This window comes from Panthera leo, chromosome D2, assembly GCF_018350215.1.
Source record: "Panthera leo isolate Ple1 chromosome D2, P.leo_Ple1_pat1.1, whole genome shotgun sequence".
In the NCBI taxonomy this organism is placed as follows: Eukaryota; Metazoa; Chordata; class Mammalia; order Carnivora; family Felidae; genus Panthera; species Panthera leo.
In genome coordinates, this window is record NC_056689.1 from 7936108 (window position 1) to 7950841 (window position 14734).

The 14734-nt window shown below is 40.7% G+C and overlaps 1 protein-coding gene across 12 annotated transcripts in view; it reads left to right on the plus strand.

The window, feature by feature from the left end:
• LOC122202021 (lipase member J-like) overlaps positions 1 to 13418 on the plus strand; it is a 36823-nt gene extending 23405 nt beyond the window's left edge. For 11 of the 12 annotated variants that reach the window (XM_042908152.1, XM_042908148.1, XM_042908153.1 and 8 more), the window contains 4 exons: positions 2424 to 2560; positions 7262 to 7333; positions 11605 to 11676; positions 13119 to 13418. In XM_042908152.1, coding sequence (XP_042764086.1) covers positions 2424 to 2560; positions 7262 to 7333; positions 11605 to 11676; positions 13119 to 13352 — 515 coding nt within the window. In that variant the 3' untranslated portion in view covers positions 13353 to 13418. The remainder of the gene's footprint in view (positions 1 to 2423; positions 2561 to 7261; positions 7334 to 11604; positions 11677 to 13118) is intronic. The other variant, XM_042908150.1, reaches the window with a different exon arrangement.
• The last annotated feature ends 1316 nt before the right edge of the window (positions 13419 to 14734 follow it).

Genomic DNA, 14734 nt, shown 5'->3' on the forward strand with positions numbered 1-14734 from the left:
GATCGTGACCTGGCTGAAGTCGGACGCTTAACCGACTGCGCCACCCAGGCGCCCCAAGCTATAAAAATATTTAAGATGTGCAAATATGTAGGTTGATAAGATGACAAATAATTGTCATATCAGTGACTCTAACTGACAAATAATATAAACCAGCATTTGGTATCCTTTGTACAAGAAGGCAAGGAACTTTTTAAATAAATTAAAAGTAAATATTAAACTTATTTGACATTTATTGACTCTGTCACGTAAAGTGTAAGATTCAAATACCAGAAAAATCAACTTAGCGCGTTTTCACCATTGCTACTTATACAAATGCTAAATGTTGTTTCTGGTTTTTAAACTACGGTGTTAACAAGACTGTTTTATTGCTGGTTTATCACAAGTTATGATCTAGGTATTATTTTTAATACTAATAATCTGCATTATGTTGTGATTGATATGCATGTCTCAAACTGGGTGATTGATAAATGTTTGATAAGGGAATTAAGAAATGAGTGAGTCAACAAATAATCCAGTGAAGAAATGGGCAGAAGACATGAATAGATACTTCTCTAAAGAAGACATCCGGATGGCCAACAGGCACATGAAAAGATGCCCAACGTCCCTCCTCATCAGGAAAATCCAAATCAAAACCACACTGAGATACCACCTCACGCCGGTCAGAGTGACTAAAATGAACAAATCAGGAGACTATAGATGCTGGAGAGGATGTGGAGAAACGGGAACCCTTTTGCACTGTTGGTGGGAAACAAACTGGTACAGCCGCTCTGGAAAACAGTGTGGAGGTTCCTCAAAAGATTAAAAATAGATCTACCCTATGACCCAGCATTAGCACTGCTAGGAATTTACCCAAGGGATACAGGAGTGCTGATGCATAGGGGCACTTGGACCCCAATGTTTATAGCAGCACTTTCAACAATATCCAAAGTATGGAAAGAGCCTAAATGTCCATCAACTGACGAATGGATAAAGAAGTTGTGGTTTATATATACAATGGAATACTACTTGGCAATGAGAAAGAATGAAATCTGGCCATTTGCAGCAACGTGGATGGAACTGGAGGGTATTATGCTAAGTGAAATAAGTCAGGCAGAGAAAGACAGATACCGTATCTTTTCACTTCTATGTGGATCCTGATAAACTTAACAGAAGACCACGGGGGAGGGGAAGAGCAAAAAGTTACAGAGAGGGAGGGAGGCAAACCATAAGAGACTCTTAAATACTGAGAACAAACTGGCGGTTGATGGGGGGTGGGAGGGTGGGTGATGGGCATTGAGGAGGGCACCTGTTGGGATGAGCACTGGGTGTTGCATGGAAACCAATTTGACAATAAATTATACTTAATATAAAATTTTTTTAAAAATAAATAAAAAGAAAGGACTTCGCCTGGGTGGCTCAGTTGGTTAAGCACCTGACTTATGATCTCTGCTCAGGTCATGATCCCACAGTCCGTGAAATCGAGCCCCATTTTTGCCCTGCGCCGACAGCGCAGAGCCTGCTTGGCGTTCTCTTCCTCCTCTCTCCTCCCTGACTCACACTCTCTGTCTCTCAAAATAAATAAACTTTAAAAAAGTATTTAAAAAAATAAAATAAAAATAAAGGACTTTAAGTCCATCGGAGTACTTACACCAGAGTACAAGCCTACATTTAGTAGTGGATTTAACTTAAATAAATAGAGCTAACCAATTGTGATAGAAGTCATACTAGAGGAAGTGACCTACATTTTATTAAATGTTTTTATCTCAAAGTTAAAAGGATTACCCTCAAGAATGTTGTAGACTTAAAACCCTTAGCTAACACCATACTCAGTGGGGAAAAACAGAGTTTTCCCCTAAGATCAGGAGCGAGACAAGCATGTCCACTCTTAGGGGCGCCTGGGTGGCTCAATCAGTTAAGAGTCTGACTTCGGCTCAGGTCATGATCTCACGGTTGGTGAGTTCAAGCCCCGCATCAGGCTCTGTGCTGACAGCTCAGAGCCTGGAGCCTGCTTCGGATTCTGTGCCTCCCTCTCTTTCCGCCCCTCCCCAGCTCACACTCTGTCTGTCTCTCTCTCAAAAAGAAACATTAAAAAATTTTTAAAAGAAAAAAACTGAGCGAGTCAATTATTCAAAGTCTATTGAATTTACTCTTTAAAAATTGTTTTTTTGAATCTTTATTTGTTTTTGAGAGAGAGAGAGAAAGAAAGAAAGAGAGGACAGAGCAGGGAAGGGGCAGAGAGGGACGGAGACACAGAATCTACAACATGCTCCAGGCTCTGAGCTGTCAGCACAGCTGACACAAGATCATGACCTGAACCAGAGTCAGCTGCTTAACCACTGAGCCACCCAGGCGCCCCTGAATTTGCTCTTGTTTGCCACGATGTCATTTATTACGATGGTAGTAACTGCATAAGAGTAGTTAATCTCTGTCTTATTTTCTTTCAGCTTTCATAACATTTTCCACAATACCAAAGATAGCTGAAAAAGTCAAAATATTTTTTGCCTTAGCTCCAGTTTTTTCTATTAAATACTCAAACAGCCCTTTAATCAAAATGGCATACAAGTGGAAGTCAGTGATAAAGGTATGTTATTCCTTTCCTCTACGTAGTTGATAATCCAAATGACAATATTCTCTCCTTTCAAAACGAAAGGTCTTGGCTATGTGTGAATTTAATTTTGTGGTGTTATTTGCACTGGATTCTTGCTTTTGTTTCTACAAAGGAATAGGGTTTTACTTATAATACCTTTGGACATGTTATTATGAAGGAAAATCCAGTGGTCAACTTCTCTCTACCTTGTGTTTCCAAGTTTTGCCCTTAATGTAAATGTTTTAAACTAACGTGAGATAATGCGTTTGATTATAAATATAGTGAGCTCATCACACCATTTCTTGATTAATTATTTTGGTCTTCCAAATACAAATAAAGTAAATGTATTTGACAGGCTTTTGTTGGCAACAAAGGCTTCTTACCTAATACTTCATTTAAAAGATTTGTTGGTTCAAAGCTGTGTCCGCTAAAGATTTTTGGCAAGATTTGCCGTGAGGTCTTGTTTCTGATGTATGGATGCGACCTGGAGAACTTAAACATGGAAAGAACAAGTTGAATTTGAAATGTATTTTGTCCGTTTTTAGCAAGCAGCTCGTAACAGTGCCTTGTGTGTTATTTTGTGATTTTCCCGTATATACTAATAGTTAGATTCTTAGTCTTTCTGAGTTTGTGACTGTACCAACATTCTGAAACTGATCAGCATTAGTATGTCGAGATAATTTTGCTTTCGCATTTGTCTTGCTCTCTGTAAAGAAACAGAGGGCAGCCGCTGTGATGGGTGTCTTCACTGGTCTTTGCTTCTGGGTGTTAGTTTCCCAACATTTGTTGTATTTGTCTTCTATCACTTGTTTGTCTCAACTCCTACTCTTTTTTTTTTTAAGTTCATTTACTTATTTTGAGAGCAAGAGACTATGAGTGGGGGGAAGGGCAGAGAGAGAGGACAGAGAGGATCCCAAGCAGGCTCCATGCTGTCAGCACAAAGCCCAACGCGAGGCTTGATCCCATGAACTGTGAGATTGTGACCTCAGCCAACGAGAGCCAGACACTTAACTGACAGAGTCACCCAGGCGCTCCCACAGCTTCTACTCTTATATCTTGGTTCCTAACACTCCTTCCCTTTCTTGTTGATCTCTTTGTAATTAGCATTAGTGCCCGCTAATTATCTTACATGCTCCTGGCATTTGTCAAAATTCCTGCAGTGGAAAACTGTTTCAGTGCTCAAGCCCCTATTACCGAGGCCCTATGGATTGGTTGTATCTACATTCTATTACAGATGTAGGCATTCACTCTAAGACTTTTTCAGCACATTAGATTTAAAAATCCAGATTTGGCAGGGGCAGTTGCAGCATTTAGACTAGTGGTTGGTTCCTGCACCTGTACGATTTAATAATTTCTCAGTGAGAACCAGTCTATTCATTCAAAGAAAGAGAAGTTATCAAGATGCCCATTCTTACCAACTTAGTCCATAGATTCAATGCAATCGCAATCAAAGTCCCAGGAGGTTATTTTAAGGATATTGACAAACTGCTTCTAAAGTTTATAGAGAGAAGCAAAACTGAGAGTTACCAACACAGTATTGAAGGGAAAGACAAAGTTGAAGGACTGATACTACTCAACCCCAAGACTTATTATTAAGCTACAGTCACCTACAGTCATAGTGTGGAATGAGTGAGAGAAGAAACTACTAGATCAGTGGAACAGAATAGAGTGCCCAGAAATAGAGCCCCATAAATATCAACAACAGAGCTTTGCCAGAGGAGAAAAGGCCGTGCGACAGAAAAATGACAGTCTCTTTAACAAATGGTGTTGGAGCTGGAACAAGCAGATGTCCACGTGCAAAAAAAACTTCTAGACACAAACTTTACACCCTTCACAAAATTAACTTGAATTCGGATCATAGAGCTAAGTGTGAGATGCGAAACTGTAAAACTCCTAGAAGATAACATGAGGAAAAAACCTAGATGGCCTTGGGCATGACAATGACCACCAGGGTGCTACATGTGTTACAACTGATGAACCTACATTGACACATCGTAAGTACCCCAAATCTATAGTTTACAGTAGGGCTCACTCTTGGCGTTCTACATTCTAACAAATGTATAATGACATGTATCTACCATTACGGTATCATATAGAATAGTTTCATTGCCCTAAAAATCCTTTGTATTTTGCCGATTCATCCCTGCCTACTCAGCTCTTGGCAATCATTGATCTTTTCACCGTACCCACAGTTTTGTTTTTTCCTACTTGGAATCCCACAGTTTGTAACCCTTTCAGATTGTTTTCTTCCCCTTACTAACACATATTTAAGGTTCCTGCATGTCTTTTCATGGGTTGGTAGCTCATTTATTTTTAGTGCTGAAAAATATTCTGATGTCTGGATGTATCAGTTTACCTATGCACCTGCTAAAGGACATTTTGGTTCAAGTGTTGACAATTATGAATAAAGATGCCATAAACATCAGTGTGCAGATTTTGTGTGAATGTACGTTTTCAACTGCTCTGGGTAAACACCAAGGAGTGTGATTGCCAGGTTGTATGCTAAGGACTCCTTTTGCTTTATAAGAGACCCACCAATGTGCTTTCCAAAGTGGTTGTGCCATTTTGCATTACCCTCAGCAATGAATGAGAATCCCCGCTTCTCCATATCCTCACCATTTGGTGCCGACAGCGTATTGGACTTTTATCATTTTAGCAGGTGTATAGTCGTCTCTTACTGTTCTTTTGAATTGCATTTCCCTGGGGCACCTGGGTGGCTCAGTCGGTTGAGTGTCCGACTTCGGCTCAGGTCATGATCTCACAGTTTGTGGGTTCGAGCCCCGCATCAGGCTCTGTGCTGACCGCTTGCTCAGAGCCTGGAGCCTTCTTCAGATTCTGTGTCTCCTACTCTCTCTGCCCCTCCCCCGTTCACGCTTTGTCTCACTCTGTTTCTCAAAAATAAATAAATGTAAAAAAAAATTTTTTTTTGAATTGCATTTCCCTGATAACGTATAATGTTGAGCATCTTTTCATGGTCATTTGCTATCTGTGTATCTATTTGATGAGGTACCTGTTAAAGTCTTTGGCCCATTTTTAAATTGGGTTGTTTGTTTCCTCATTGTTGAGTTTGAAGAGTTCTTTGCATTTTGGGGGTAACAATCCTTTACAGATGTATCTTTTGCGAATATTTTCTTCCAGTCTGTGGCCTGTCGTCTAATTCTCTTGATACGGTCTTTTGCAAAGTAGAAATTTTTAAGCTTATTGAAGGCCAGCTTGTCAGTTATTTTCTTTCACAGATTGTGCCTCTGGTGTTGTATCTAAAAAGTCATCACTAAACTCAAAGCCAGCTAGATTCTCTCTGCTATGTTACCTCCTTGGAGTTTTATAGTTTTGAGTTTGACATTTAGGTCTGTATTCCATTTTGACTCCTTTCACTCTTGTGAAGGGTGTAAGGTCTGTGTCTAGATTCTTTTTGTTTTTTTCTTTTTGCATGTGGCTATCTAGGTGTTCCAACACCATTTATTGAAGAGATTGTTGTGTCTCTATTGCATTGTTTTTTCTCCTTTGTCAAAGATTAGTTGACTCTATTTATGGGGGTCTATTTTGGGGCTCTCTGTTCCATCTATGGATCTCTTTGCCCATTCTTTCACCAATACCACACTGTCTTGATCACTGTCGCTTTGTAGGAAGTTTTAAAGTCAATTAGAGTCAGTCCTCCAAACTTCTTCTTCCCTCACAATATTGTGTTGGCTATTCTGGGTCTTCTGCTTCTTCATCTGGACTTTAGAAGCAGTCTGGGGGTTGTTGATTTCCTTAAAATAACATGCTGAGACGTTGATAGGATAACATCGACGTTATATGTCTTGGTCACTGACTGAGGTTCGCAGGGACCCTGTAGGCAAATGCAAACCTAGGTTGACATGAAGGCTGCTCTATTTGTGGTTGCTTCATTTTTGAGTTGTGTGAAACTTCGGGACCCCAGTTTGTCACAGAGAGAGTTTCTTATTAAATCTCCCAACTGCCTTTGGCAGGCCCTGGGCTGATTTTTGTTTTCTTCAACTAGCTAAGTTCTCAGAATGAAACTTCAGATCCTCTAAGGCTGGCAAAGAACTTGAAGGAAAACTGGCTTCAGTACTTTGCTTTTTTGAGGGGTCTTTGGTTTTTTCTTGTCTATTTTTCCTAGAAAATTTTAATTTAATTTAATTTAATTTATTTTTTTAAGTCTATTTATTCATTTTGAGAGAGAGAGAGAGCACGCATGAGTGGGGGAGGGGCAGAAAGAGAGAGGCAGAGAGAGACAGAATCCCAAGCAGGCTCCACACTGTCAGCACAGAGCCTGATGTGAGGCTCGAACCCACAAACCATGAGAACGCGACCTGAGCTGAAACCAAGAGTCGGATGCTTAATCAACTGAGCCACCCCAGTGCCCCCTGGTAACTTCTTTCTATATTTTCTGTTCTTTTGCCTTCAAAAAGGATGTATATCTGTGTGAGTTCCAAGAGTTCTGAATGTTTTCCATATGGGATGACGGACTATGTAACTTAGAAATCTAATAATAGCTTCTACATTAATGTAAAAATTACACATTTAGTAAGTACATTTATGTATTTAGTGGAATATAATTTAATCTTTTTGTTTATATTATTTGTTTAAAAATAACTTTACATTTTCTTACAATTATTTACTTTAATAAATATCAAAGATTATGTTCTCTATGATTGGGCTAAGCATAAAAATAATTTTTTAACCCCTCAGAGTCGTATGGATGTGTACATGTCACATAACCCAGCAGGGACATCTGTTCAAAACATGCTTCACTGGAGTCAGGTATAACTTTTAAGGTGCATTTTAGTACGATTTTAATCTTTACTACTCTTGGTTTATCCCCCTCATTCTCGGAATCATGCCATTGCTATAGGATGATAAATTTGGAAGGATAAAATGAAACTTACATATTCGTGTAATTCTTCATAGATTATAATATGTTAATATCATAATCTATCCAGCCCTCTAACCTAAGCAACGATCAGAGCAATATAATTATTTTCTGTTTTACAAATAAGAAAATGTTAATAATTCAGAATAGTAGACTAGGAATCATCTAGGTCATGCCCCTCATTTGACTTGCCCCAAAATTCAAGGCTACTCCTTTAAAAAGAAACCTAAGACGAGCACACAGGTGTCCCAATGTCTAGTCTGTCACTAGACTATACTTTCTCCTCTGTGAAACTGTGAAGTCCATGAGGCCGTGAGCCAGTTTTGTTCACTTTTGTGTTTGCAAGGCTGAGAGTTCTGGGGAAATAGCAGACACTTAGGAATGTTTGTTGAATGCATATTGGTGAAGAAAAAAATCCAGTGTGAGTATCATGTCAATGTTGAGAGCCAGGATAAGATCCTAGAAAGAACACTGTACTTGAGATCAAAACACCAGATGCTGAGTCCTTTCTCTGAAATTTACTGGCAGTGAGAGGCTGAGCAAGCTCATTTAATCTCTGTGAATTCAGTTTCCTTAATTTTAAAAATGGAGTTAATAATAATGCTCTGACCTAACAAAAATATTATGAGAGTTAAACAGGGTGATGATTATGAGTGTTATTTAAACTTAATAAACACCGATGAATTTAAAGTATTGTTGAGATAGGGGTGCCAGGTGGCTAAGTCGGGTAAGCATCCAGCTTTGGCCCAGGTCATGATCTCACGGTTCGTGAGTTCAAGCCCCACAGAGCTATCAGCACAGAGGCACCTGGGTGGCTCAATCAGTTAAGTGTCTGACTCTTGATTTTGGCTCAGGTCATGATCTCACAGTTTATGGGTTCTAGCCCCATGTCAGGCTCCATGCCTGCCTGGGATTCTCTCTCTCTCCTTCTCTCTCGGCCCCTCCCCTGCTTGCTTGCTCTCTCTCTCTCTCTCTCTCTCAAAATAAATAAATGAACTTAAAAAAAAAAGTTTCATTGAGATATTGGTTAAAGGCTTTCTCATTTAAAAATGTTTAAATCTAGGGGCACCTGAGTGGCTCAGTCGGTTAAGCGTCCGGCTTCGGCTCAGGTCACGATCTCTCGGTCCGTGAGTTCGAGCCCCGCGTCGGGCTCTGTGCTGACTGCTCGGAGCCTGGAGCCTGTCTCAGATTCTGTGTCTCCCTCTCTCTCTGACCCTCCCCCGTTCATGCTCTGTCTCTCTCTGTCTCGAAAATAAAATAAACGTTTAAAAAAAAAATTAAAAAAAAAAGTTTCATTGAGATATTGGTTAAGGGTTTTCTCATTTAAAAATGTTTAAATCTAGGGGCACCTGAGTGGCTCAGTCAGTTGAGTGCCCAACTTCGGCTCCGCTTGTGATCTCTCAGTTTGTGGGGTCGGGCTCTGTGCTGACAGCTCAGAGCCTGGAGCCTGCTTCAGATTCTGTGTCTCCCTCTCTCTCTGTCCCTCCCTGCTCACACTCTGTCTCTCTCTGTCTCTTGAAAATGAATAAATGTTTAAAAAATTTTTTTTACTGTTTAAATCTGTTCAGTGATTGCTTTTGAGGTAAATTATTAAAAATCTTCAGCTTACCGTTAGATTTAGCTCATTGCTGATGATAGCCAGGGCAGGAAATAGAAGCAAACTTTGCGTGCATATTGAGCACCTAGTATGTGCCCTATGTTGTTCTACGCTCATTGTGCTTACCAGTGAACAAACTAAGTATCCCTGTCCTCCTTAAGCTCACATTCTAGCAGTAGATATACAGACAGTAACCAATAAGCAAAGCAAGTAAGTAAATCATCAAAACTTAAGAAGGGGCTAGAAGCTATGGAAAAATAAAGGGGGAAAGGAGGATAAAGAGATGAGGCATACAGTGTAGGGGATTGTGTTGTTGAATAGAGACACAGGCCAGCCTCAATGAGAAGGTGACATGTGAGAAAATATTTAAAGACGCTGAGAAAGTTAGCAACGTGAACAACTCGGGAAGAGCATTCCGTACAGACAGAACAGCCGGTATACAGGCTGTTTAGTCGGGAGCATTTCTGAGAGTCACGGCTACAAGGTCCCTCCAGCTGATGTCAGTGATTAAGGGAGGGAGCAGTAGGAAAAGGGGGCAGAAATGGAATAGAGCCAGAAAGAAACAAGAGCACCATTGTTAGGACTCTGGCTTTCTAGCTCAAGTGAGTAGCCCTTGCAGGGTTTTGAGCAGGGAGGGGACATGATCTAATTTACATTTTGGGGGGCGCACCTGGCTGGCTCACCTGGCACAGTGTGCAGCTCTTGATCTCAGGGTCGTGTGTTTGAGCCCCACATTGGGGGTAGAGTTTACTTGAAAAAAAAGAAAGGAATACTTTGGGTGCCATGTTGGATAGGCTGAAGTGGGGCAAGAGTGGAATCTGTGAGAAAGTTAGTAGATTACTACTGTAATCCAAATAAGAATTGGTGATGGCCTGCACTGATGTGTTCCCAGGAAGGGTGGTAAAGAGGGTTGGATTCTGAATATACATGTGTTTTGTAAACACGCAGCCAAGGACACTTAATGATGGATTCTACGCGAGGAGAGAGAGGAGAGTCTTGGATAACTCCAGAGGTTCTGGCCTAAGCAACAGAACGATCCAATTGCCATTAAAGAAGATTGGGAGGTTTGGGGGTGGAGTGGGTTTGGAGGAAAGATACGATGTTGTAGTTTAGAGATGTTAAGCGTGAGACATCCGAGTGATTAATCTGAAGAAGCAGTTGCATACAGGAGTCTAGGATTTAGAAGAGACTCACAGAAGGAGATGGACGTTTTGAACACGGACGCCATTGAAAGCCAAGAGACCGGATGAGAGCGCAGAGTGAGTACAGATGGGGAGAAGGGGAGCAAGGCTGGAGGGCTGAGACATGGAAAGGCTCAGAGGTCAGGAAGCAGAGGCTGGATGAATATGACAAAGAGACAAAAAAAAAGGAGCAGTGAGAGAAAAATGAAAATCAAGAAATGATGGTATTGTAAAAGCCGAGTGAAAAAAAGTTCTCAACGATAGAAATGAACAACTGCCAAGTGCTGCTCATAGGTGACATGGGAAAATTTCTCCGAATTGACCAAAGTTCTGCAAATGTTAAGGTCGTAAATAGCCCTGGCCATTTTGGCGGCAGGAAAGAGCTGCAGGGGAAGCAGTGTTCTCGGGGAAATCAGGTGGTCCAGACGACAAGGAGGTGAGGGAGCCCATCAGAAATGGGTTTTAAGATACAGGCTGATGACGAATTCCCGATGGTAGAGAGGGCTTTAGAGCTGGGGGGAATTAGAATGAGACAAGATGTGGGGGCAGGGGGTGTATGGAGACCTGTCAGGTGGAGAATCCCAGAAAAAATAGTAACCCGAGAGTCTGAACCTTCTTGCAATGAAGACATTGTCAGGGGGAAAAAATGGACATGATCAGATTAGACCTAGTAAGTTCAAAGCAGGTAGTGGTGGTGAGGCTGCAAGCATGGAGGGTGAAGCGAGGGATGGCTTCTGGCTCATTCTTTCGAGCGCTGTTGTTTGAAGCAAGGTGTTTAGGAAAGTATCACTTTAGCCCTAGTGCACTTAGTCCTAGACGCTTACTTTTGACCTCTGTGGATGAAACGGGATTTCTTGGGAAGCCTGACATTGTCCCCAAGCACACCGGCCCCCTTTCATAAGGTAGCAGACGTCGGGGGAAACATGCATTTATATGAAGATGATAGGATCATATTCTGTACATCCCCTGCCCCCCGTCTCCTACCTCTTCCATTTCTTGCTCTTTACGAAGGAAGGGAGAAGCAAAGAAGCCTCCCTGCGTATGAACCAACAGACAATACTCAACGCACACCTCACGCTCTCCCCTGCCGCGCTAATAAACACATGAGTATAATGTTACTTTAAAAATTTTTTCTTGGGGCGCCTGGGTGGCGCAGTCGGTGAAGCCTCCGACTTCAGCCAGGTCACGATGTCGCGGTCCGTGAGTTCGAGCCCCGCGTCAGGCTCTGGGCTGATGGCTCGGAGCCTGGAGCCTGTTTCCGATTCTGTGTCTCCCTCTCTCTCTGCCCCTCCCCCGTTCATGCTCTGTCTCTCTCTGTCCCAAAAATAAATAAAAAACGTTGAAAAAAAAAATTTAAAAAAAAAAAATTTTTTTTTTCTTTCAGCTTTTTAATTCTAGTCGCTTGAGAGCTTTTGATTGGGGCAGTCCTGTTCTGAACTGGATGCATTTTAATCAGGTACATAATTATGTCTAAGCTAAAAACTATCTCTGGGCTCAGTTCAGATGACATTGCAATAGATAAAAGCTCATGTAAAGCCCGAGAGTATAATAACAGAGTCAGAAGAACCCGCAGGTGAAGATCACCGTGATTTGTCTCCATATTGTCACATCCAGCCAGAAAGGTATTTCCATATTTTCCCTGTATTCTAACAAATATCTTGGATAAGCCTGGAGAAGTTGACAGGCTGCAGAGTGATTCAATTATATATATTCAATTATATATATATATTATATAATATATAATTATATTATATATTATATATAATTATATATTATATTATATATATAATTATATATAATATATATATTAATATATAATATAATTATTTTTATATAATTTATATATATTTATATATAATTTATATAATTATAATTAAATATATATAATATATATATTATATATATAATTGAATATATATAATATACTCAATTATATATATTATATATATATTATATATATATTCAATTATATATAAATTGTTTATAATAGGCATAACTCTGTGCCTAGTTAACTAAGAAATAAAAAGCATAATATGGTTCTTGACCCTAAAACTATTGTATTTGGGAAGATAAGATAAACTCATTATAATTAGGAAAATGTAAAAGTCAATGAGAAGGTGGTAAAAATTGTATGAGTAGCGGGACAGAAGTCTGGTCTGTCTCCTTCAAACTTACCCTTTTCCACCATACTTTTCTGCCTTGGCTAAACTCCACGCTTGATGCGGCTGGCTTGTGTAAAACTCCGAAGTCAATCAGAGATCAGAAACGATAAAGTCAGATTTGACTTCGACCGTTGATTTTTACCATTTACATATCAGCAATTATGCAGCCTCCAAAAATTTTGATTCAAATGCTTTCACGTTTGGGGTGCCCGTGGGGCTCAGTCAGTTAAGCATCCAACTTCAGCTCAGGTCATGATCTCACAGACGGTCAGTTCAAGCCCCGCATCGGGCTCCGTGCTGACAGCTCAGAACCTGGAGCTGCTTCGGATTCTGTGTCTCCCTTTCTCTCTGTCCCTCCTCTTCTCACACTGTGTCTCTCTCTCTCAAATAAAAAAATTAAAAAATAATAAAATAATAAAATAAAAAATAATAAAATAATAAAATAATAAAAAAAATTAAAATGCTTTCACGCTTTACAAAGAGACTGCAAATACCTCTGTGGATTGTTTGAATACTCTGAATTAGAGCACACTGTCCAGTTTTGATTGGTATCTGACGTATTTCTAAGTAAAAATCGTAGTAACAATTCTTTCATATCCATTGCTTCCACGGTAATAATTTTAGATTCAGCTTATTTTACAATGGTGTATTAATTCATCATTTAAAGAATCAGTAAAGAACACCTTCTATGTATCATTTTCTGTGACGACTCTTGTTTCTACCCATTGATGTTTAGACAACGTCTCCATTTTACAACGTGACATGCATGAATGTGTCAACCTCAACTTGGAACGGGGCCCGTGACGTGTTGGCTGATCCTCAAGATGTTAATAATCTACTTTCTGAAATCACAAACCATATTTACCACAAAACCATTTCTTCCTACAATCATATAGACTTCTTGTTCGGATTAGATGTGTATCATCAAGTTTACCGTGAAATCATTGACATTATCCAAGGCACTCTGTAGAGAACCACGGTCCTCTGTGTTCAAGGATCTACATACTTTCTATTAAAACCCAATCATCTCCTCTTACTATGTGTGTTTTTCCAGTTATTTAAAGAAAGTCTGGAACGTTTCATAATTTTTTTTCACGGCCCCAAGGCTTCCATGCATTAAATCAGCGGCATTTCTTACATGGGGGGAAATGGTGGGTTCGAACTCAGCCCAGGGCCATCTGTTGAGTTTCTACATGTAACGCGCATCACTAAGAACACAATCTGAAACATTTTCAAGGGCAATGGGTGACTTTTTGAGAAAGGGGCGTTCTTTTCCTCTGAGAAATATGAATGTGTATGACATAAAAAGAGTTTGAAAGAAGGTTTGCCGCTGTGCAGCTGAGTTTTCTCTACGCTGAGTGAAGAGTAGAAGAAACACTTTTGAGCTAGGTAACGGAGTTTGGGGCAGGAAAAAGAGAAGAAAGAGCGCCTGGAAGCCAGGGTCATGGTCATGTTGTTGCTTCTGCCCCACTTCTGGCCACGCTGCAGAAGTAGACGGACAGATCATAAAAGCCATGGTGGGGGGTGGGGGGTTATACCTCACTTCCCAGGGTGGATAGCCTGCCTTTCCGGCCAGTGTGCGTGGCAAGTAGCAATGGTTGAAGCATATTTCTAGGTAAACCAAACTGATGGTGGCCTCGCGGAATACACACTGCAACTTGGCTCACGAAAGATCCAAGAGCCTCCCGCATACCAGAAGAATGTCGATCCGTTCAGCAGAGCTGGGAAGGAGCCTAAGGTTTGGGATGGAGGGAAGCTGTCGGTAAATGCAACACGTATCACAGGAGCCACAGACGGCGGCGAGCCATGGACATCAGCAGCCGATGCGGGACACATCGCTTGCGGGGACTTATGCCCCAGGGGAGTCTGGACGCCTAGTCCTTCCGGCTCCTGGATAATGCATAACTTCGCGGGCTTTCCTTAGTCTGCGGGAGAGCAAGACATAAAGGAGGAGTTCTGGAAATGAGTGTAAATTTACCACGTGTATACCGGGGGGAAAGAAACAATCTATAATTGCCTGAATTGGAAAATTATGTTTCCTGCCCCAAGCAAAACGGAGGCCTGAAGGCCAAGTCAAGTTCTCTCTGAAGTTGCTAACTTTGCACTTAACACGGGCTTATGGGCTTTAAAATGCATTATACAGAAAATAAATGGAATAGGCATAGGTAGTGAGAAGAAATAAAACACATGCACACATTACTGGAATGCAGCGAAGGCACATAACTTTAAAGGTCACAGTTAAGGCTACATACAGTTCATTCCTTCCTTTCTTTGGTATCCTTGGTGCTAAACGAGTAGAGCCCTGAGAATAGATGCACATGTAGAGATATCTTTTTAAAGGGTTCAAGAATG